This window comes from Gadus morhua, chromosome 5, assembly GCF_902167405.1.
Source record: "Gadus morhua chromosome 5, gadMor3.0, whole genome shotgun sequence".
Classification (NCBI taxonomy): Eukaryota; Metazoa; Chordata; class Actinopteri; order Gadiformes; family Gadidae; genus Gadus; species Gadus morhua.
The window spans coordinates 21325943-21351370 of NC_044052.1; the positions used below are offsets into that span (position 1 = coordinate 21325943).

Genomic DNA, 25428 nt, shown 5'->3' on the forward strand with positions numbered 1-25428 from the left:
GACAGAAAAACATCACAAGTGCGAAGGAGAACCTGAGGAGCTACACCCAGGGAGTCCAAACTGCCGTCCACTTCCTGCTGGAGGCAGAGGCCTCCCTCCTGCCGGTCCACGACCCAGCGGGGGACTGCTCCTCCGGGCTACAGGAGCTCCAGCAAACCCAGGTATCCCTAGAGCAGCGGTACCAGGACCACGTGGACCAGATCCAGGCTCTGGTGCCCAGTCACCCCCACCTCAACTCCCAGAAGGTGGAGCAGCTCCACCGGGAGGTTCTGAGTGGTCTCTTGGTGAGGATGACCACCTTCAGGGCCCAGGCTCTCATCCGGACCCAGGAACTCACCAGGTAAGACCTAGGAGCACAACGCATTAACCAAGGGGAATAAGAGCCGGATGGTAATGTGGCTGGACCAAGCCCAACGGGTTTTCTCCATCTTCCACGTTCTTGTTTAAGATTTATTAATAACCCAAAGACTTCCTATCTGTCCTGTAACATGTTGTACTGTAACAGCTAAGGGGTAGGGGTTTAGGGTTAGGGTTAGTGGAGAGGCTTTGTAACAGAAGATACATCACATGACATTCTTAGCCAATTGAATCACCTAGAGGTTATCGTTAAGGACATTAAGTATCTGTCCTTAAGGACATTTACAGAACTCAAACCCTCGTCTGTACGAGGTATGTGCCTCGTACACAACACATGGTGAGACCTCTCCCAGACATGAACCACTGAGGGTGTCCTGATGTCTTCAGGTGTGCTGAGCAGAGCAGGAGGCACCTGTGCAGCATGGAGGAGATCAGCGAATGTGTGAACACCCAGGAGGATATTCTCTCCCGCTGTCTCTCCTCCAAGGTCTCCTCCCTCTCTGACTGCAGCCAGCAGCAGAGTCAGCTCAAGGTAACACCTTTACCAATTAAGTGAATTAACAGATTAACATTTGTGAGAACAAAAACGAACGTTCAAGCACTTTGTAGGTCTATCTGTAAGGTCCAAATCGAACAACGTTTCGTCTCCCATCACTCTGACCCTCTCTCTGGTGTCTGCAGTCTCTTTCAGAGGATGTGGGCGCAACCCTGGGTCGCCTGGAGGCCCTGGAGGATACCTGCCCCGAGCAGGGTTGCCGTGGAGACAGGGAGGCGGCGGTGGCTGCCCTCTGGTGGCAGCTGAGCACACTGCAGCAGGATGCCCTGGACCTCAGCACCCAGGCTGGCCGGAGAGCCGCTGAGTGGAGCGAGATCTCCAAGAGTGTGAGTGAAGCTCAGAGTCTGGTGACGACACTGTGTCCTCGACATGGAAATAAGAGCATCTTCATTGCAGTGGGTCTTGAGATCATCTGCGGACTGTAAAGACATCACTAGAGTGACACGGCAGAACGCACACTGCGGACACATATTCTAACAGATGTCCTCCTCTTCACTTTCTCCTCACCTCCCCTCCTCTTCACCTCCTCCTCCTCTTCAACTTCTCCCCTCCTCTTTGCCTCTTCTTTTTAACCTCATCCTCCTCACCTCCTCCCCTCACCTCCTCACCTCCTTCCCCTCACCTCCTCCCTTCGTCCTCCCCCTTACTTCCTCCTCGTCCTCCCCTCGTCCCCCCGCTTGCTACCTCCTCTTCCTCCTCCTCCTCCTCCTCCTCCTCCCCCCAGCTGGAGCAAAGCTCCTCCCTGTTGGACGAGGTGGAGGCGGAGGCACCGGGAGGTGCTCCGGGGAGCTCCTCCAGCGAGGAGCTCCAGGACCAGGTTCAGCTGTGGGACCAGTACCAGGAGCGTCTGGACTGGGAGCACCGGGCCCTCTCGGCCCTGGAGCTCCGCATCGCCCGGCTGCTGGGGGTCCCCGCCCACCTGGAGCAGGCCCCGCCCACCCCGCTGTGCCAGCAGGTGCAGGCCATGCAGGGGCGGTACCACAGGTGAGACACAGGAAGCCCCACTTTGCTTTCAAAGTAAAAGTTTCCCGGTTTCCGGTTGAATATTGTGTGCGCGTTAAGAGGTCCTCAAGCAGCGTTCAGGGGGCGGCATGTGGCTCAGGAGGTAGAGCGTGTTTGTTGGTTACCAGAAGGTTGCTAGTTCGATCCCCGGATCCTCCAAGAATGTTGAGGTGTCCCTGAGCAAGACACCTCTCCTTTACTGCTCCCTATGATCTGGCTGTCGCCTTGCATGGTCTACAAAAGTGCTTTGAGTTGCCACTGGTTACAAAAGCGCTACATAAATGCAGTCTATTTACCATTCATCGCTTACCAAACATTACAATAAGACGGCTTCCAATGCTGTGCAAAACAAGTAAGGAATAAAACAGACTGACAAAGAGAAACATACGAATTACAAGGCAATAAGCAGAGCTTTTATCCAAAAGGACCTCCGGTCAATTAAGCCCCACGTCAGTAAGCATGTCTCAGGGGTGGCTACAGATAGAACCCAACCGACCCTTCGTTTCCTCTTCCTCTGTGGGTCCTCCTCTAGTCTGGAGGAGAGGAGCTGTGCGGGCCGGGAGCTTTTCTCCTCGGAGCTGGAGGAGCGAGAGAAGGTTCTGGAGGACCTGCAGGGCGCCCGACTGTGGCTGGAGGCAGCGGACCTTACCCTGAATGGGCCGCACCCGGACCAGCAGGTAGAGAGCCTGGGGAATCTGGGTACCCCCCCCCCAGCTCAGTCTGAACCTGTTTTCACCTCAATGAGGTCCTATTCCAATAACGGTCAGACACAATGTTATTAGGTCAAATAAAATGTATTAAGTTAAATATGAGTTGTTTCAAATCCATTTAATCTCAACACAGTTTATTTCATGGCATACATTCAAATCTGTTATATGAAGTTCACATGCTACTGATATCTCGTTGAAGTAAACACTGTTCTCTTGCTAGCTGTGGCCTTTCTGTAGTGGTTTTAGACCAACACATAAAGTTACATTTTGGAAAACTATTGGACATGGAATCTAACTGGCAACATCCAATAAAAGGATAAGAGACCGAATCAACACACACGCGCACGCACGCACGCACGCACGCACGTACGCACGCACGCACGCACGCACGCACGCACGCACGCACGCACGCACGCACGCACGCACGCACACAAACACACACACACACACACACACACACACACACACACACACACACACATACACACACACACACACACACACACACAGCCCAGTTGAGAGGGTTTGAAGCAGGGCTTTGTTTATGCGTTAGAGACTTCGGTTGAAACCGTTGGAATCAGAGCCATCCCACCACCTCTCTCTCCCCCCCCCCCCCCCCCCCCCCCCGCCCCTGTTATGGTGACTCCCTCCTCCCCCCTCCACCTTGAAGAGGGTCTCTTTGATAGTGCTCCCCCCCCCCCCTTGTACCAGACAGCTTTTGTTCTGCCGTAATTGGATCCTCCCTGTGGTCCTTGAGGTAGTTCAGTACTGGACCTGCACGCTAGGTCCAACGCACGCTAACGCACGTTAATCCACACTAACACACAAACACACACACACACACACGCGCACACACACACACACACGCGCACACGCACACGCACACACACACACACACACAAATCCCATTCATTCAACTCAAAACAGACACTTACAAACAAAAGCACCCGCACACCGACATACACACACTCGGTGTGCACACAAAAGTGCGCACCGTATACACACACACAGAGACACACACACGTACGGACACACACACTGTTTCCCAGGCTGGTACCGAGGTGCGCCTGTCTCTGTCTGCAGTGGTCCGCGTCCTGTACCGTACGGTCGGAGCTCCGTCTGTTAGATCACTGAGCTGGAACAGGGGAGACCGGACTATGTGGACCAGAAGGGGGGGAGACTGTTAGATCACTGAGCTGGACCAGGGGAGACCGGACTATTTGGACCAGAAGGGGGGGAGACTGTTAGATCACTGAGCTGGACCAGGGGAGACCGGACTATGTGGACCAGGAGGGGGGGAGACTGTTAGATCACTGAGCTGGACCAGGGGAGACCGGACTATGTGGACCAGGAGGGGGGGCAGTGGCCGGTTGTATGGGTAAGGGCAGAGGGGAGGAGGAGACAGACTGGGTTGATTGGTGGTGTAATCTGTTGAGTAGTAAGTTCTACAGCGAAGGATCAGGCTGCTCTGGTTACTTCTTTTAAAGTGCCTATTTTTGTGAAATCGATATAATACCTATCTCTTTAGATTCCTGAAGGGAGTCAAGCGAAGGAAGACACAGAAGTAATATTTTGGCTGTTGGTTAGCTGTAGCATGTTCCACTTAAATGTAATTTCAGGAGAAACAGGTTAATATTAACAGAGCATCACGGTGTTGTTATCAAGATAATTTATTCAACCTTTGTGTGCACATTTGACTGACTCATTTTAAGACATACTCATTTAAAATGGTTTATTTCATTCTCATTTTTAATGATCCTTCTCCTATTTATATCACTCTCTCCGTCCCACACAAATACATGCATACCCACACACATACACACACACGCACGCACGCGCGCGCACATGCTCCAACAGTCCTTCCAGTTCTAACATGTCTGATCTGTCTCTGTGATTGGCCCCAGGAGATTTCTAGACAGCTGCTTACCCAGAAGGCTTTGCTGAAGAGCCTCATGGACAGCCTAAAGACAAAGTACTCTGACACACTTCCTCTGGAGCTGGAGACCCAACTACAGGAAGTGAACCATTCCATACAGGAAGTGGAAGTGAAGGTAGAACTCCTTTAAGTTCCACACTTTGAAACAAATATAATACATAACTTCTGAAATTAACGTTTTAAACATAAAATTAAGTTAAACGCCTGGATTTTTTTCAGGAATGAAGGGCTGTTTAAATATGTTATCTGATGACATTCAAGCAATTATTTTATTTCCTGATACCTGTCCCTGTGGGGGTCCTCAGGTGGGCGAGGCGGTGGAGCGCAGTGGCCCGCTGCACCGGCTGGGCTCCAAGCTGGCGGAGATCCGGGCCGGCCTGGGCTCGGTCGGGGAGCGGCTGGAGCAGAGGAGCCCCAGCGTGGCGGAGGCCGAGCGCACCCAGAAGGTGAGTAGGGGCCCGGGGCCTCGTCGACCGGTCCCCCCCCCCGTCTCTGTCCGTCCATGGAGGGTAAAACCTCTGCGGGACGCACTGGTTAAGTGGTGTGGGGAAAAGTGTGTCGCAATGGACGCTGAATACAGTGAGACTTGTTTTAAAAGGTAGGATTACAGTCTGACTTGTTTGCGTTGCGCCACACTCAGAAGCACAATGTCCAGGGCAAGTAGCCAGCGTTCCCTCTCTGTTACTGGTGATATGTTGACGTTAAATGTGTGTTTGGGTGTCTGTGTGCGTGTGCGCATGTGTGTGTGTCTGCGTGTTTGTGCGTGTGCGTGTGTGTCTCTCCAGCGTGTGTGGGATGAGCTAGACGTGTGGCACTCCTGCCTGGCCGCCCTGGAGGTGGAGCTGCAGTACCTGGAGGTGCCAGAGGAGGCGCTGGTGCTCCAGGAGAGGCTCAGCTCCGTCCAGGAGGTCCACTCACAGCTGGCCAAGCAGGCTGAGCAGCGCACCGGCTTCCTGTCCAAGGTCCCACAGAACTACAAAACCTACCAAAAAACACCCTTTGAAATAGGGTTCATTTTTTGTTGACATAGATAAAGATGTGTGCGTGTCCATTTGTGTGTGTGTGTGTGTGTGGGTGTGTGTCTATGTATGTGTGTGTGTGTGTGTGAGTGTATTTATTTATATTTATTTATTTATTTACATGTGTGTATCTGTTTATGTTTGGATAATAGTGTGTGGTGTGTGTGTTTGTGTGTGTGCGTGTGTGTTAACGTGTGTGCGTGTGTTAGTGTGCGCGCGTGTGCGTGTGAGAGTGTGTGTGTGTGTTTTTATATTTATTTATGTACATGAGTGTTTCTGTTTATGTTTGGATTTGATACGTGTATGTGTTTATATGTGTGTGGTTAGTGAGTGTGTTTGTGTGTGTGTGTGTGTGTGTGTGTGTGTGTGTGTGTGTGTGTGTGTGTGTGTGTGTGTGTGTGTGTGTGTGTGTGTGTGTGTGTGTAATAACGTGGTGTGTGTGTGTGTGTGCTCCTCAGATCCCAGCGTGGCTCCAGCAGCACCAGGAGATGATCCAGAGCTCCCGGGTCTGGCTGCTGGAGGCCCAGACCTGGCTGACCTCGCCCTGCTCCTACACCTCCGCCAAGTGCCTGTTCAGCCACGTGCACGCCCTCAAGGTGCGCACGCACACGCCCCTCCACGCTCCCCAGTCATATCTAGAACTATATATATCTATAGCTATCTATAGCTTTATCTCTCTATATCTACACCTATGTGTTAAAATCAGCATCTATTTCTATATATCCATAGCTGTATTTATATATATACATCTATATCTATATCTCTCCATCTCGTTACTCTTTTTTTATTCATCTGTATAGATAACTATATATATCTCTATCCCTGTACCTTCATTTATATTACTCTCTATATATATATCTCTATCCCTATATCCTTATCACCCTCGATATATATCTCTATCCCTATATCTCTATGTATATCACTCTCTATATCTCTAGATCTCTATGTATATCACGCTCTATATATATATCTCTATCCCTATATCTCTATGTATATCACTCTCTATATATATATCTCTATGTATATCACTCTCTATATATATATCTCTATGTATATCACTCTATATCTCTATCCCTATATCTCTATGTATATCACTCTCTATATATATATCTCTATCCCTATATCTCTATGTATATCACTCTCTATATATATATATCTCTATCCCTATATCTCTATGTATATCACTCTATATATATATCTCTATGTATATCGCTCTCTATATATATATCTCTATATCTCTATGTATATCACTCTCTATATCTCTATCTCTATATCACTATGTATATCACACTCTATATATATATATCTCTATATCTCTATGTATATCACTCTCTATATCTCTATCCCTATATCTCTATGTATATCACTCTCTATATCTCTATCTCTATAACTCTATGTATATCGCTCTCTATATATATATCCCTATATCTCTATGTATATCACTCTCTATATATATATATCTCTATCCCTATATCTCTATGTATATCACTCTATATCTCTATCCCTATATCTCTATGTATATCACTCTCTATATCTCTATCTCTATATCTCTATGTATATCATTCTCTATATCTCTATCCCTATATCTCTATGTATATCACTCTCTATATCTCTATCCCTATATCTCTATGTATATCACTCTCTATATCGCTATCCCTATATCTCTATGTATATCACTCTCTATATCTCTATCTCTATATCTCTATGTATATCACTCTCTATATCTCTATCTCTATATCTCTATGTATATCACTCTCTATATCTCTATCTCTATATCTCTATGTATATCACTCTCTATATCTCTATCTCTATATCTCTATGTATATCACTCTCTATCTCTATATCTCTATATCTCTATGTATATCACTCTCTATATCTCTATCTCTATATCTCTATGTATATCACTCTCTATCTCTATATCTCTATGTATATCACTCTCTATATCTCTATCTCTATATCACTATGTATATCACACTCTATATCTCTATCCCTATATCTCTATGTATATCACTCTCTATCTCTATATCTCTATGTATATCACACTCTATATATATATCTCTATATCTCTATGTATATCACTCTCTATATCTCTATCTCTATATCTCTATGTATATCACTCTCTATATATATATCCCTATATCTCTATGTATATCACTCTCTATATCTCTATCTCTATATCTCTATGTATATCACTCTCTATATCTCTATCTCTATATCACTATGTATATCACTCTCTATATCTCTATCCCTATATCTCTATGTATATCACTCTCTATCTCTATATCTCTATGTATATCGCTCTCTATCTCTATATCTCTATCCCTATATCTCTATGTATATCACTCTCTATATCTCTATCTCTATATCTCTATGTATATCGCTCTCTATATCTCTATCTCTATATCTCTATGTTTATCACTCTCTATATCTCTATCTCTATATCTCTGTGTATATCGCTCTCTATATCTCTATCTCTATATCTCTATGTATATCACTCTCTATATCTCTATCTCTATATCTCTATGTATATCGCTCTCTATATCTCTATCTCTATATCTCTATGTATATCACTCTCTATCCCTATATCTCTATGTATATCGCTCTACCTCTCCACCCCGTGCTCCAGATGGTCCTGGAGGACTCCCAGCACATCCGCTCCAGCCTGCAGGGCCTGGGCGGCGTGTTGGAGGGCATGGCGGGGGTCTGTGACGTCACGGCGCTGCGGCAGCAGCTGGACCAGGCCGACGCCCACGTGGCCGCCGCCCAGGACAGCTTCACGGCGCCGCTCGCACAGCTGGAGCACACCGCCGCCGTGAGTCCCGGACCGGCCCGGCGGACCGGCTGCCCTGCTGGCTGACTGGCCCTCTGACTGGCTGACTGGCCTCTGTCTGTCTGGCTGGCTGACCTCTTACTGTCTGTCTGTCTGTCTGTCTGTCTGTCTGTCTGTCTGTCTGTCTGTCTGTCTGTCTGTCTGTCTGTCTGTCTGTCTGACTGTCTGACTGACTGTCTGGTTGGCTCAATGACTGGCTGAATGACTGGCTGACTCTGACTGGCATGTTACTGTCAGTCAGTCAGTCAGTCTGTCTGACTGACTGACTGATTAATTTACCCTCTGACTGGCATCTTATTGTCTGTCTGTCTGTCTGTCTGTCTGTCTGTCTGTCTGTCTGTCTGTCTGTCTGTCTGTCTGTCTCTCTGTCCGTCTGTCCGTCTGTCTGTCTGTCTGTCTGTCTGTCTGTCTGTCTGTCTGTCTGTCTGTCTGTCAGACCCACAGTGTGTATTCTCCTCACTGTGTGCTGTTGTGTTCAGGAGGTGGAGGCGATAGAGACGGAGGTGAGGAGCATGGAGAGGAACGTCTCTGAGATCAGAGCGCTGCTGTCCTCTCCAGAGACCCTCCCCAGCCCCCGAGAGGACAGCCTCAAGGTAGGACCCAGGAAGAACACCTGACCTATACAGGAAGTGTGCAGGAAGTCTAGTGACCTATACAGGAAGTACACAGGAAGAAGACTTGACCTATAAAGGAAGTACGCAGGAAGTGTACGTGACTTCTACAGGGAGCATACAGGAAGAGCACAGGAAGTACACGTTAAATATACAGGAAATGTAGCATTTAAGTATTTAAGTACACACATATAGAAGAAGAACATGAGAAATAAACAGAACATGTAGATATTTCATGATTACTAGTTCAGATTGACAAATGTGTTCCATTAGTAGCCAATGCATCAGTATAATCAATACGCGTGATCAATAAGCATAACTTACCAATAACTGGGATCATAAGACGAGATCGATAATCACCAGTGTGATCAGTGCCTAGCAGTGGTTATCAATAAGCCTTCTCCCCGGTGGTCCCCCTGCCTCCAGGTGATCGAGGAGAAGGTCCAGTGCATGCGGACGACGGTGGTGGAGATCCAGCGCTGCAGGCCCGACCTGGGGCTGCCCGAGCCCCTGGAGGCCACCCTGGCGGTGTTCGGCGTGGTGGACCAGCTGCAGACGCTGCTCATGGAGCTGGAGAAGGTCAGGGGGCTCCTCCTTAGCGCACGGGACAGCCCGCCGGGGACGTCTGGGCCAGTCTGGACCTCGGGGTCTCGTCCGCGGTCGACTTGTTGAGCTTCAAACTCGGATTAGATGAGATTAGATTTTAATGGAACACTTCGATACGAAGGATGGTTGTTAATCAAAGGATGTGCGCACTTAAAGTATGTTTGACACAGTATCATCTCCTACCTTATCTTCTTCGATATCGAATCGTACCTTATCTCCTCTCTTATGTGCGACATTACCTTATCTTACTTTATCTCCGGTATTATCCTGTTGTACTTATTTTAGCTTAAATTCTGCATTATCATCTCTTCTCTACTTGAGTCTCCGCCTTATCTCCTAAACAATCTCTTACCTCTGCTCTCTCTTTTAACTTATCTCCTGCATTATCTTACCTTACCTTATCTCCTCCCTTGTCACCTAAATGACCTTACCTTATCTCCTTCATAACCTTACCTTATCTCCTCCCTTGTCTCCTACATAACCTTACCTTATCTCTTCCCTTGTCTCCTTCATGACCTTACCTTATCTCCTCCCTTGTCTCCTTCATGACCTTACCTTATCTCCTCCCTTGTCTCCTACAGAGGATTCCTGCTCTCTTCCTCCAGCAGCCCCCCACCCCGACCCCGTCCAAAGCCGGGGACCCCCGACCCGGCCCAGCGGCGCCCCAGAAGGACACTCCGGACCCCCGACTCAGCTTCGTGGCCCCCCAGCCGGACATCCCGGACCCCCGACCCAGCACGACGGCCCCTCAGCCGGACACCCAGGACCCCCTACCCGGCTTCGTGGCCCCCCAGAGGGACACCCAGGACCCCCTACCGAGCACTGAGGCCCCCCAGCGGGACAGCAGCGACCCGGGTGTGATCCGCATCGCCCACCTGGAGCAGGACGTGCTGACGTGGTCGGGGGCGACCCTGCAGAGCGTGCAGCAGGCGTCACCTGACCAGAGGCTGGTCACGGGACACGCCCCCTCGCAGGTAAAAGGGGCGGGACGAGCTCCCAGCGGCTGTTTTGGATTGGGTCGTTTCGATGGCTGAAAAGACCGCTTCAGACGGAAGTCGGAATTATGCGGTCCTAATTTACCGATGTAACGAACGTGCGTCGTCTTGCAAAAACGATCCCGAAACCGAGCTGCGTATGATCCGTTATTTAATTTTTTCGTTGGAGCATTGTTGATTTCAAAGTTTGAGAAACACTCCGCAGGTTGTCTGTGGAGTGTGTGTGGAGGACGGCTTGCGTAGGGCAGCTCTCACCCAGCCTCACAGTGCAGTCTGTCTGACTGGGACCGGGCTGGTGAAGCCAGCCATCCTCCACACACACTGGACCCCACACAGGAGAGGTCTGTAGATGACCGGAGGCCCAGAACACGGTGCACGGTACACAGCCATAAACAGGGTTGTGTTCTGCGTGCTATCGTCCATCATTGTTATAATTGTGTCAGGGCTCACGTTTCAGAGCCAGTGTGGGACAGCTGCTTTATATTCTACTCTCTTCCACAGCCTCAGAAGGGCCACTGAATGTCCCGTGGTCTCTGCTTTCTATTAATCCATAACAGCACGTATGGATTAATAGGTTTGTGTGCAGTTGAGTTACTGTTGTAAAAAACGACAAACTATAGGAACAAACTGTACACAAACGCTGCGGCTGCTAAAGCTTTTGCTAACTAACATGCAAGTGAAAATCAAAGGGACTTCATCCGCATGTGCCTTTTGAGTCCATTACGAGGTTTAAAGCTGCTGTAGGGTAAGATTCAAGAGTTGTAAAGAGAGCAGATGAGAGCGAGAGGTTGAAACTAAGCAACCCAAAAAACGGCGACTCCATCTCTGCTCCTGATTGGTCAAATAGGAGGCAGGAGTGGTCTTCAATGGTCTCATAAAGACCAACAGTCAACTAATAGCTGACGTATAGCCATGGCATTTCCAACAAACGACACTCAAATATTAGCTGTTAAATGTAACCTACCGCACCTTTAAGTGTGGATCAACTTTGACCTGTGAGTCCAGTTTACTGTGCAAACGTCATGCATGATATTTCATCATATTTCATCAAATTTCATATGCTGTATGTAACTGTCTTGGCCAAGTGACCTTGTCTGACCTTGCCTGTGCACGCCACTGTCTCCATGGCAACAGGGCAATGCCGGCCTGCTCCAGGCCGGAAAGGAGGGGAAGAAGGAGGAGGGGGGGGGGGCAGGGGGTTCTGAGGGAGAAGGAGAAAGACTTCTGTGGTGGCTCTTGGAAGTTTTTCTGGGCGTTAAATCCGAGGTAAAGATGTCCGACGCATCGTTTTGATGATATCACTTCCTGTGTGGGGGGACCTCACTATCTTTCAGTAACTCATCACTTACTTTGTGGGTGTCATGGATTCCGGGAATTAAAAATAGTTAGCTTAGTCTATAACTATTTACAGTCTATTTACAGGCCGAATACACTTTCATCCTGTATCAGAAGTGGGTTTTGGGCCTGTTCACTTGAAACAATTCCCTAGATTATAAAGAGAAGAGAATTGGTATGATATTTAAGATTGATGTCTCCCGAAATATTTAATCGCTATCCTACTCCCTCTGACGTGAGAAACATCAAATTAACCCACAATACCTCATCATGATGTTCGCTAATCCCTTCTTCCTGTCTTATTAGCCGCGTTTACATGGACACATCTGATCCGCATAGATTTCTATGCGAAATAGAAAATGATCATATATACGCCTCATTCGGAATACAATTATCTGTTCGGCCTCGAATTCTATGCCGAATAGAAGAGGTGGTGTTAGAGGTGGTGTTATTCCGAATAGATTGGGGTTTAATTTAGAGCAGCTGCAGTAGTTCGCAATTGGTCCACTGAGCTCCGTCTGTACTTTTGTGCACACCGAACTTGACCGCTGACAAGGAAAGTGGATTTATTGCCTGATTCACATCTTTGATCAGGCAAATGACTTCACGAACGACTGCCGACTCTTCCTAAAATTTTCTCGCCATTCCTTGTCACTAAATTCCCGTAAGACCACTCTCTCCCACCAGTCTTGGCTGCGGACTTGCATCCACTTGTTTGCGGTGGAGGTGGGGGTAAATATAAAGATCGGACGAGAAATTGAAGTAGCTCTGCTGTCCTCCTCCTTCTTAATTGAAGGAGCAGGCAGAGAAAAGCTCTCTCCTGCTGTGCTTTCATTAAAATCAAATTCACAATGTCAAATAGTGATAAGACGTCCATTATGTCGCCGCCGATCCAGAGATGTGTCAGGTGTGCACGAGAGACATACAGACACTTTTGTTACTGCCATGTATACAGTACATTCGGATCACAATTTAGGAACAGATCTATTCCGCATAGAATCCTATGCGGATCAGATGTGCCATGTAAACGCGGCTACTGCTGACAACTTCCGCTTGTCAATCTTCACACTAACCGTGTCTTTCAAACCGCTCCTCGCTGCTCGCATGTGATTGGTCCAAGGTGTTTCTCTAACCCCGCCGTGAGGGTCAAAGGGCATCCTCCCTTTTGTTCTCTCCTCTCCTCTTCTCTCTCTTTGGTGAAAACGTTTGTGGACTTGGTTCTTCCTCTGGAGGGCAGTAGAGAACAATGTTTGAGTTGTTATGCTGTAAAATAGTACAGGCACGTTCATAGAACATAGCACATACACCCACACAGACGCTCACACACGCACACACACACACACACAGACACAAACGTGTTCACAGAAGCAAGCACACATACATACACACGCACACACACTCAAGCTCACAGACTAGCGCACACCCACAACCCATTTGTATATTTACTCAGGTAAGCTCAGGCAGAGTTTTGAATATGTTAACTTTCCCTTCTGGTGTTGCTGGGTAACAGGTTGCCACGGATACCGGGACAGTGGAGGGTGGGACGGCCCCAGCACCTGCAGGACAGCAGCTGGCCACCGCTGGCTCGACCGACTCCGCACCTGGAGAGAGAGAGGTAACGCACCAACACCTGGGTTCATCTCGTTACTCAGAGGATGACCCTGGTCCGCTGGGATTGGTGCCCGCTGAGTGCAGTTCTGATTAGTCACAAGTTGCCTGATTTGGGTATCGCTTAATTTGGTTGCTGTGGAAACAGAAACCAAAACAGAACTTACAGAAACCAAGACAGAACTAACAGGAACTAAAACAGAACTAACAGAAACCAAAATAGAACTAACAGGAACTAAATCAGAACTGACAGGAACTAAAACAGAACAACGGCTGATTGAATCCAAGTGTGTATATATAATTATAATAATTATTGGTACTTGTGTTAGAAAAACTTGCTGATCCTCACTCAAATTGGGCATGGATTTGAACCATTTAGTCATTGTGTATGGTCTGTTCTAACCCAATAACAAATAAATAACAATCCAAAGAAACTCTTTATAATATAAACCATTTCATGAGTCAGGACCTGGGTGGGACCTCAACATGACCCTCCTCTATGAGACAGGAAGTGACACGTGAACGACAGCAGAACAAGTGTACCTCATTTGATCAATCCATCCCATATTTCATTCACTTAAGAGGCCCCACATTATACCGTCCAACGCTCATTATATCACACTCCCTAACCTCATTAGACCACACCCCCTTACCTTCATCATACCACACCCCCTAACCCTCAATAGACCACACCCCCTAACCCTCATCAGACCACACCCCCTACTCCTCAATAGACCACACCCCTAACCCTTATTAGACCACACCCCCTAACCCTCATTAGACCACACCCCCTAACCATCAATAGACCACACCCCTAACCCTTATTAGACCACAGTCCCTAACACTCATTAGACCACACCCCCTTACCTTCATCAGACCACACCCCCTAACCCTTATTAGACCACACCCCCTAACCCTCATCAGACCACAACCCCTTACCCTCATCAGACCACACCCCCAAACCCTCATTAGACCACACCCCCTAACCCTCAATAGACCACACCCCCTAACCATCATCAGACCACACCCCCTAACCCTCAACTGACCACACCCCCTAACCCTCATCAGACCACACCCCCTAACCCTCAATAGACCACACCCCCTGACTCTCATTAGACCACACCCCCAGACCCTCATTAGACCACACCCCCTGGACCCAGCCCTGTAACGGACTTAAAGGAGAAGGTACTTTGAGAAGACCCCAGAAGAGGGATCCCTCCCCCAGGGGCGGGTGAAACCGTACCATAACCCTCCGCCTGCTCTTCCCTAGGGTCCGGGGGCCCAGTCCGAGGGGCCCAGCGGGTCGGGCACCCCCCCACGGCCGCTGGGCACGGTGCGGACCCAGAGCCAGCCCCGGAGCATGGTAAACACATCATCGTCTACCGCCCCCCCCGACCCCGAGCTGGCCGCCCAGCAACGCTGCGTGGTCTCCTAGACCCCCCCCCCCCCCCCCCCCCCGTAGCGCACGCTGACCGCTCTAGAACCTTCCAGACCTCTCACGCTCAATCCTAGAGCTCCTCCTCAGAGCTTTTCACATCTCGACTTCTAGAACTCTCCTAGAGCTCTCCTAGAGCGCCTTGTAGCACAAGTTGTAGAACTCTGCTGGCTCGTTGGTTTTGCCTATCGCTCTCTCGCTCTCTCCCTCTCTGCCTCTCTCCCTCCTCTCTCTCCCGTCAGCGCTTTTACAACGGCAAGAGGACTCCCAGGTCTTCTTTTTTTCGCCAGCTCCTAAAGCCAGCTCCTATGTTTACATGAGATTATTTTATTTGTATTAATATAGATTCATTTATTTTACTTGGACTTGAGTTCTTCTGAATCCGACGGCAACATAAGCCTGAATATCTTTTGTTCTGCTTACTTGAAGAGCCACTGATTAAAGCGACAGTACGCTATTTACACCAAAGAGAAGAATAGAGAGAGACTAGAGATGAATGACACATGTGTATTTAGCATGAACATGTTTATAAGTTTATGTCATTGATTTGCATGGACTTTAACTCTACTGGTGTACTGTGTTTCACAATAATTATAATAAAAACAATTTATATCTACACCAATTGTACTAATAGTCACATTTGTGAACCCTGTCTTATGAAGTATGATGCGAGTTTGATGGAGAATGCTGTTTTTCAGACAAATATCTAAACTATTTGCAAATGCTGTGATAATCTGGTAAAGATGTCCCCTAATCAACTTCAAATATGCATCCGATTTTTGTAAGACGAAGATCTTAATTTTATTAATGAACACTTTCACTGACCTGATTAATTGGTTTACTATGCTCTTTTTGGTTAATCTATAAACCCTGCTAAGCAGGAACCAATAGGAACAGGAATCAGAACAATCACAGTCTATATTTTACGGCACAAATCCTTCCTTCCTGCTTAAACGAAGCGGACAATAGCAGGTATCTGTGCCCCGGCGAAAACCTTACATCTTCTCTGTGTCTCCTGAGGCCTTTTGCCCAACATTTAGATTCCGGAATAAAAGTTTTGATTTGCAACAACCTTTCGAATCCGGAATAATTGTTTTGATTTGCAACTGCAGTCCAATCCACTGCAAATATCCGGATATTAAGCTAAAAATTTTAGGGTTTGTAATATGAAATGCGTGGCAAGGTTTTCGGCCAGGGGACAGATTCATGCTGGTTAGTTTCGTTAACGTGCATGACCTGAACTGTTGAGCGGCCGTCAATTTGACTATGATTAAAACAATTTGACTATGATTTGATTTTACTTCCTGCTACTCCTGCTTTCTGTACTGCCCGGTCCTCCTACGCATTACTAGTACACATTACCAATACGCACTTCTAGTACACATTACTAGTACAGGTTACTAGTGCGCATTACTAGAACACATAACTAGTACACATTACTAGCATATATTACTAGTACACATTATTAGTACAAATTACTAGTACACATTATTAGTACACATTTATAGCATTGATTACTAGTACAGATTTCTAGTACACATTACTAGTACAGATTTCTAGTACACATTAATAGCTCAGATTACTAGTAGATTACTACTACGCATTACTAGTACAGATTACTAGTAGTTTACTCGTACATATTACTAGTACACATAACTAGTACAGATTACTAGCACGGATTACTATTACACATTACTAGTACACATTACTAGTAAACATTATTAGTACAGATTACTAGTATAGATTACTAGTACACATTACTACTACACAATGCTTGTACACATTACTAGTAAACATTACTATTGCACATTACTAGTACACATTACAGTACACATTACTACTACACATTACTAGTACTGTACACATTACTAGCACACATTACTAGTACACATAACTAGTACTGTACACATTACTAGTGCACATTACTAGTCCACATTCCCAGTACACATGACTGCCGTAGACAGCGAGCTCTTCCTAGACTTGTGTGCGTTTGATTTGCACCCCTCCCAGTGAGCGCCCGGACGTAATAAACCCTCCCAGTGACCCCTCCTCGTCTGTCTCTCTGTGTCAGGAGCGCTTGTTGGGACACGGGGGGCCCGAGAGACTGGAGACACACACACCTGACACACACACAACACAGACGCCACACACACATGACACACACACAACACACACACCACAATCACCTGAAGGACACACAACACACACAATTGATGGACAAACAATACACACACCTGACAGACACACAAGACGGACACCACACACATCTGACGGACACACAACACACACACCTGTCGGACACACACCACACACACCTGACAGACACACAACACACACAGCACTCCCACCTGGCACAGAAACAATTGATACACACATACCTGACACACACTCTCAAGACAGGGGCACACGCACAGAGGAGGCGGCAACGGCACCCGCTCCGGTCGCCTCCCAAGACCCCCCCCAGAAGGACAAGGGTGGCCTGCATGCTGCCCTGGTGAGCATTCTGAGCAGGGTCTGGTCCACCCCTCCTCTGGTCCAAACCCCCACTGGTTCCTGGTCCCTGTCCCCATACTCTGGTCATGGGCGGTCGACCTCCAGTCAAAAAGGTTCTGGGTTCGATTCCATGTGTCGAAAACTCTACCTGTGAACCTCCCAGAGCAAAATGCACCCTAACCCCTGCCTGCTCCTCGATAAGTAGTAATATATAACAGTTAGTTAGTTAGTTAGAAATGTATTGTCCCCTTGGGGAAATTGTTCTCAGTGAAAAGACAGATACACATGACCTTTAACAACAACGACATAAAAAGCAAACAACAATATAATATATTACAAGTAAGTCGCTTTGGATAAAAGCGTTTCCTAAATGACTAAGGAGTGATACACATGCATAATAGATTTATATGAGTGAAAGGCCTCTATAGGTCGTGGTGGGGAAACCAAACCAGCGTTCTTTTAGCCAAGCATTTAAGGAGCCTAGCAGGTAGGGCACAGTAGTTCACTTGCGGACAGGTAAAGGTGAGTCCGTGCCCCGCCCACCTCTGACCTACAGGTGTGATGGCTTAGCTGATCTAGAGGGGTAGCGTTACTGTGTTGACCTAAGGTGTTCAACTCCTGGTACACACACACTCACTAGGAGGCCAGAGAGACAGACAGACAGATAGAGACAGGTAAATGGACAGACAGACAGGTAGATGGACAGACAGGTATAGATAGGTACATGGACATACAGGTAGATAGACAGACCTACAGACAGGTATATGGACATACAGGTAGATACAGACAGACAAACAGAGAGACAGTAAAGTAAATAATGAGGGACTCCAGTAGTAGGAGTCATATGATCTAGCTCCGCCTCTGCAACCTGAGGACTATAACTATTTTCCTCTCTCTCCCTCCCCCTCTCCCTCTCTTTCTCTCACACTGAGTCGCTGCTGTACCAGGAAGTGGATTGTATGACATGTGGGTGGAGCGAGGCATCAAAACAAAACAAATGGCAGACGTGGGGAACGAGACTGAGAGGAGGAAGGGCAGAGAGAGAGAGAGGGAGGGAGAGAGAGGGAGAGAGAGAGAGAGAGGGAGATATTGGAGAAATAGGAGTGAGGACGCAGAGAGGAAACCAGCGTGTTAACTCAAGGAATTTGAGAGTGTGAGTTTGTGTGTGTCTGGTTACGCAGTGTGTGTGTGTGTGTGTGTGTGTGTGTGTGTCTGTGTGTGGGTGTGTGTGCAAGTCTTCATTAGTAGGTCAAGAGGGCTGAGAGCAGACAACTGACTCCTCACAACTCCTCCGGGACTCAGGTGTGTGTGTGTGTGTGTGTGTGTGTGTGTGTGTGTGTGTGTGTGTGTGTGTGTGTGTCCCAGGGCCCTGGGGCAGGGTCCGGGCCAGGCCCCAGCAGCCCGGCGTGGATCCATGCGGTGGGAGAGAGGACCAGACAGCTGGAGGACTGGCTCCACGGAGCCCAGCGCAGCCTTGGACCCCTGCACAGCGTCGCTGCGGAAACCCACACAGGCACCTCAATCGCCATGGAGACTAACGTGAAGCAGCAGCTGCTCACCTGTCAGGTAAGCGGCACGCACACCCGCACACGCTATGTATGCACAACACACATGCTTCATATGCAAACACAACCACACCTGGACAGGAAACATACCTGAGTAGGTAATATACCTGGACAGGTGACACACCTGAGTGGGAACTATACCTGGACAGGTAACACACCTGAGTAGGAACTATACCTAGACAGGTACCTGAGTAGGTAGTATACATGGACAGGTAACACACCTGTGTAGGAACTATACCTGGACAGGTAACACACCTGAGTAGGAGCTATACCTGGACAGGTTACACACCTGAGTAGGTAGTATACCTGGACAGGTAGCAAATGTACGTGAGAGACTGAAGTGCAGTGATGGGCAGTGAAGTTGCACGCTTTTTAACTACTGCATTTCTAACAGGATGTGACCAGGACACTTTCTCTATTGTTGAACCATTGGGCAGCCAGCCAATACATGGCAGTGCCAAAAATTGGGCAGCCACAAGTAGTCAGTGCTAACAAATGGGCAGCCAGCAGTCGTCAGTGCCAACCAATGGGCAGCATGCAGTAGTCCGTGCCAACCAATAGGCTTCCTACCCTGTACTCTCAGGGCGGGGCCACTGAGGTGTTGGCTGAAAGGGAAAGCATTAGGTTGACGGATGAGTTTATGACCCTGATGATAACATTTAAGGTGTTCTTATCACATGCTTTCCAGCTCTCAGGTGTCCGACTGTTTTACTAGCTGCAAGTAACTTATGGAGTTAGAATCACACACACACACACACACACACACACACACACACACACACACACACACACACACACACACACACACACACACACACACACACACACACACAAAACGTGTTTTACTCACGCACAATGATTCACACACACGCTCAGTGTGGTTTGCAAATGCAAAACATCCTCCACAAACTAATGCATTTTGCTTCAGAAACAAATACAGTATGTTTTACATAGTACAAACTAAAATCTTTCAAGTACCAACTAAAATCTTTCAAGTACAAAAAAAAAATCCTTCAAGTACACAAAACTATTCTACAAGTACGGAACACTGAAAGCTGCGCGTGGATCGGAAGGCATTTGCGCGTGGATCAGCAAGGCGGAAAATTAGTGCCAAAAGTCACGTGAAAAACAAATGTCCTGTGATTCAGACTACACAGCAGCAGGTGGCGCTGTTGAGTCCGTTTAAGGCCGCCAGGACAATCTTTTTTCTCCACAAAATCTTTATTTGATGCTGGCCAACCGTGTGTGGATTCTATGGAAAGCCAAGAAGGCCACTAACTGGCCCTAGAATGGCGCGGTAAAAGTGCTAAACCGCACGGAAATCGTACGGAATCTGTGCGGTTTGGCAGGAACAACGCCCCCTGCTGTTGTGTAGTGTGAATCACAGGACATTTGTTTGTCACGTGACTTTTGGCACTAATTTACCGCCTTGCTGATCCACGCGCAAATGCCTTCCGATCCACGCGCAGCTTTCAGTGTTCCGTACTTGTAGAATAGTTTTGTGTACTTGAAGGATTTTTTTTTGTACTTGAAAGATTTTAGTTTGTACTTGAAAGATTTTAGTTTGTACTATGTGTAAAACATACTGTATTTGTTTTTGAAGCAAAATGCATTAGTTTTTTGAATGATGTTTTGTATTTGCAAACCACACTGAGCGTGTGTGTGAATCGTTGTGCGTGAGCAAAACACGTTTTGCGTGTGTGCGGGGTTTTGGCATGATTCTAACTCCATAGTAACTGCGATTAAATAACGATACATGCCGTCACACCCAGGCTGTCTGCTTCTATTCTGCAAACAAGTGATGTTCCTTTGAGCACACATTGATTTTCGAGGCGTGTCTTTCACATTTCACGGGCGGAGGTTGTAGTTCCAGGCGGTCTGTCTCAGCTGTCATTAAGGACATGAGACCATTCACTTTTCTTTCAAATAGCTATTGTTTTAATAAGAAATATATGAGTAAAAAGTAGAGCTGTCAGTTAAACGCGTTATTAACGGCGTTAACGCAAACCAAGTTTAACAGCGTTAATTTTTTTATCGCGCGTTTAACGCAATTATTTTATAAAAAAAAAAAAAAAAAAAACCTTTTTTTTTTTTTTTTTTTTTTGGCTCAAAACAAAGAAGCAGTAGCCTGACTGCTATGTTCAAATGACATTTGTTCAAAGCAGTTGTTTAATTGCACTATAGGCTCTTTTTTTGTATCGTCCTGTTTTGATCAGTGTATATGCCAATGTTGTTATCAATAAAAAATCATTTGCACAAGGCAAGCCGATGCACTTCACCATGTTGATAAGAGAATTAAAATGAGAAGAATTATGGGACAAAAAAATCAAGGGATATTTAGCATAGAAAAATAATTTGCGATTAATCGCGATTAATTATAGTTAACTATGACATTAATGCGATTAATCACGATTAAATATTTTAATCGCTTGACAGCTCTAGTAAAAAGCTTTCTTTTAAAAACCTAGGTAGGCCGAGCATAGGCTACTTGGCTGTTAGAATTAGCAAAATTAGCATGCTAGTGGTTAGCGGGCAAAGGGCAAAGTTTTAATCTCATCACAAGTGAAGAGGGGGTTTCCATATTTTTTGTCTGGTATTAGTCAGGCTTTCTTAATCCAGCGTCCTTTCATACGGCTGACCTGGAAACCTGATTCCCGGACCCATTAAAGTTTTAGGACACAGGTGAGCTCCTGTAGCACGTAAGAGATGAATGAGTTTACTCTCTGCCGAGAGAAAAAAAAAAGGAAATAAAGAAACCAGAAGATAACGAAAATGTATTGCCTCTGTTCGCATCTGACCTAACGTTCAACTGTAACCTGGCCCGCTGGCTTTGTAAAATGGCGGCAGCTTTCCCAGTGACCTCATTCTGCCCACCCTTCCGGTGTAATAGTAGTTCTCTGAAAAATGGCCTCTCAAGTTTTAGGAGGGTTTATAAAGGGGTAGTTCCCTGTATTCAGACATATGAATAATTATCCTACTATTCACTTTTTAGTCATTTGTTATTCACTTTAATCGAAAGCGACTTAAAATAAATTCAGGTCCATCTTGGTAAGGAGCAGGTAGAGGTTGGCTCTAGGATGCCTGCAAAATATTTTTTCCCTAAAAATACAGGTGAGTTCTTAAAATAAAGTTGTGCTTCGGGTGGTATAGGTGTGTTTCTGAAGGATCAGGTGTGTTCCTAACTGTGTTTCTGATAGTACAGGTGTGTTTCGGTCCGTACAGATGTGTTTCTGACAGTACAGGTGTGTTTCTGACCTTACAGGTGTGTTTCTGACAGTACAGGTGTGTTTCTGAAGGTACAGATGTGTTTCTGACAGTACGGGTGTGTTTCTGACAGTACAGGTGTGTTTCTGACAGTACATGTGTGTTTTTGACAGCACAGGTGTGTTTCTGATGGTACAGATGTGTTTCTGACAGTACAGGTGTGTTTCCGACAGTACGGGTGTGTTTCTGACAGTACAGGTGTGTTTCTGACAGTACATGTGTGTTTTTGACAGCACAGGTGTGTTTCTGATGGTACAGATGTGTTTCTGGCAGTAAAGGTGTGTTTCTGATGGTACAGATGTGTTTCTGACAGTACAGGTGTGTTTCTGGCAGTACAGGTGTGTTTCTGACAGTACTTGTGTGTTTTTGACAGTACAGGTGTGTTTCTGATGGTACAGATGTGTTTCTGACCGTACAGGTGTGTTTCTGACAGTACAGGTGTGTTTCTGGCAGTAGAGGTGTGTTTCTGACAGTACAGGTTTGTTTCTGACAGTGCAGGTGTATTTCTGACAGTACAGGTGTTTTTCTGACAGTACAGGTGTGTTTCTGAAGATACAGGTGTGTTTCTGACAGAACAGGTGTGTTCCTAACAGTAAAGGTGTGTTTGCTTAACAGGAGATGTTGCAGGAGATAGAACAAAAGGTGACCAGTATGTCGGATTCTAGCTCGGGAACCAAGAACCTGAACCTGAAACAGGACCAGGGAGTCCAGGGGGGTCTGGTCTCTGCAGGTTCTGACCAGGAGTCAGCTGAGCTTCTGGCCTCAAAACTGGAGCTTCTCAAGACCAACCTTGTTTCCTTCCAGCACCTCCTGGAGGAACGCCATGGGGAGGAGAGGATGACCCCTGCTCTCCAAGACCCGGTAAACTACTCTCCTAACTATATAGTGCACTATACAGGCTCTATTGGCATTGCTAAAGTAAACTACGATAGCGTAGTCTGTACGAGACCCGGTAATACACTACTAACTATATAATGTACTATAGCAGAGCCTATATTACTCTATATGGAATAAGAAATGCTGTGTGTCACACTTCAAATTCCACTCCATTGGTTCTTATGTTCCAGGGTGCTTCTAGTGAACCCTCAGCTAGACGAGAAGATATGCAACCACGTTGTGTTCATGTTTGTCAAAATAATTTTTTAGTTTGGTCCAAATGGGTACTTTCATCGGTTCTATACAGTCATTCTTCTGACTAAATGTGGCTCACTGTAGGTCTTGATGCGCTCATCACTTAAGAATACCCTTTCCCTCCACCTTTCCCCAGGGAGGGCGTGGGATGGCCAGGTTGCAGCGCAGCGCCAGCGTTCAGGAGATGTTCTCCTCTCCGAAGAACCAGCTGCTGCGTCAGAGCAGCGTTCAGCAGCAGAAGGTACGCTTCTGACAGGGGAAACAAGACTTTTGTTTCAGGTAAATAACGCAATACCTGGCAGGCCGTCGATCTCGTGTTTTATCAACGAGTACATTCTTGATCTGGAGGGGAATTGATTGGTTTGGGTATTTTTCGACTTTTCGAAAATAGACTTGCAACTTCTGCATCTTTTTAAAATGAATTATTTTACTTCCCCGTCATTTAAATAGAAAGTGAAGCGACACGCTTGATACACATTTACCACAAACAGGATATGGGTTGTATGTTATTGGGTGAAAGCGTAGACACTCGGCAGCTGGCCTTCATTTAACATCTGAAGGAACGACCTGAGAAGCTTCCTGTGTTACACCGATCAATGCTGAACCCTGTCCCAACCGAAATTCAGCTCACAGAGAGTTCACTCCAGATATAGGTCACAGAGAGTTCACAAAGAGTTCACATAGAGTTCACAGAGTCCAGATAGAGTCCAGAAAGAGTTCACAAAGAGCTCACATAGAGTTCACATAGAGTCCAAATAAAGTTCACATAGAGTTCCCACACAGTTGAGATGGAGTTCACATAGAAGTCAAGGAGAGTGCACAATGAGTTAATATAGGGTTCAACACATTCAGTCCAGAAAGAGTTCAAATAGAGTGCACAGAGTCCAGAAAGAGTTCACATAGAGCTCACATACAGACCAGATGGAGTTCACATCGAGTTCACATAGAGGAATTCAGGGACTGCGTGAGTGTGTTGATGGGTGTGTTTTTGTGGGGGCGGTTCTTCCAGGAGATGGAACTGGAGCTGAGTGAGCAGAGGGGACTGACCCGAGCCATCGCTAGGCAACACAGCAGAGGACGCCTCCACGGCCAGGACCCAGAGGAACCAAGCTTGCCGTCGCCACGGTAACGGGAGATGCTGCTCTTGTGTGATGTTAATCTGACAATGTCAGTCCGGGTGATCGTCATAACCGTCTCCCGTCTTCACTAACACATTCGTCACAACTATAATTGGTCAACACTAGCAACATAGCACTTTGGTCTTTGTGATGAGACATTTTGTAACATACTTGGATTACGATGTACTATTATGTTATGTTGTCCACAAACTACATACTGACAGACGCACATTGATCCCTTAGTATTGGGAACAGTTGAGGAGAGTGGGGTGGAGCTCTACATACATTAGACACTAAGGGAAACAAGAACAAACAAGTTCATTACCTTATATATTACCTATAGATCAGCTTTACAATCAGCATTTGGTTTGTCGTATGTCCTCTCCGCTCAACCCTTGCGTTCTTCCATTCTTAGTGTGGGACTACATGGCTTAGGGCTCGGGACGGGAGACAGGATGGGAGGAAGGGAAAGGGAGAGAAGGGAAGGAGAAAACGAGAGAGAGAAAGGGATGAAGAATGATAGAGAGAGAAAGAAAGGGAGAAAGAAAAAAAGGCGATCAAAAGAATGGATGGAGTGTGCCTGAACTTGTCGTGTGCTTCCCACCTCCTGTAGGAGAACCTCCGTCCAGTCTGCCGTAGTCGGGATGGAGGAGGAGGAGGAGGAGCTGGGGTGGAGGAGCTGGGACCTCCTCCAGACTCAACTCCTGGCACTGGAGGAGGAGGTGTTCCGACGACCTGAGGAGGTACAGAGCCTCCTCATTATCTCCTACATGTCCTGTTCTCCTCCCTCTGCTCCCTCTGTTCATCACCCCCTCAGGATTCTCTCTCCCTCTTTCTCTCTCTCTCGCTCTCTCTCT

General features: G+C 46.9%; 1 protein-coding gene across 1 annotated transcript in view; it reads left to right on the top strand.

Moving 5' to 3' along the window:
- syne2b (spectrin repeat containing, nuclear envelope 2b) overlaps positions 1-25428 on the top strand; it is a 159466-nt gene that overhangs the window by 86206 nt on the left and 47832 nt on the right. Inside the window, exons 62-83 of the mRNA XM_030356047.1 lie at positions 6-340; positions 745-889; positions 1039-1239; positions 1638-1897; positions 2448-2592; positions 4530-4676; positions 4867-5007; positions 5347-5523; positions 6039-6176; positions 8207-8392; positions 8890-9003; positions 9448-9600; positions 10209-10601; positions 13468-13572; positions 14836-14928; positions 17072-17152; positions 17279-17494; positions 18859-19059; positions 22938-23183; positions 23590-23694; positions 24463-24578; positions 25185-25314. Coding sequence (XP_030211907.1) covers positions 6-340; positions 745-889; positions 1039-1239; positions 1638-1897; positions 2448-2592; positions 4530-4676; positions 4867-5007; positions 5347-5523; positions 6039-6176; positions 8207-8392; positions 8890-9003; positions 9448-9600; positions 10209-10601; positions 13468-13572; positions 14836-14928; positions 17072-17152; positions 17279-17494; positions 18859-19059; positions 22938-23183; positions 23590-23694; positions 24463-24578; positions 25185-25314 — 3828 coding nt within the window. The remainder of the gene's footprint in view (positions 1-5; positions 341-744; positions 890-1038; positions 1240-1637; positions 1898-2447; positions 2593-4529; positions 4677-4866; positions 5008-5346; positions 5524-6038; positions 6177-8206; positions 8393-8889; positions 9004-9447; positions 9601-10208; positions 10602-13467; positions 13573-14835; positions 14929-17071; positions 17153-17278; positions 17495-18858; positions 19060-22937; positions 23184-23589; positions 23695-24462; positions 24579-25184; positions 25315-25428) is intronic.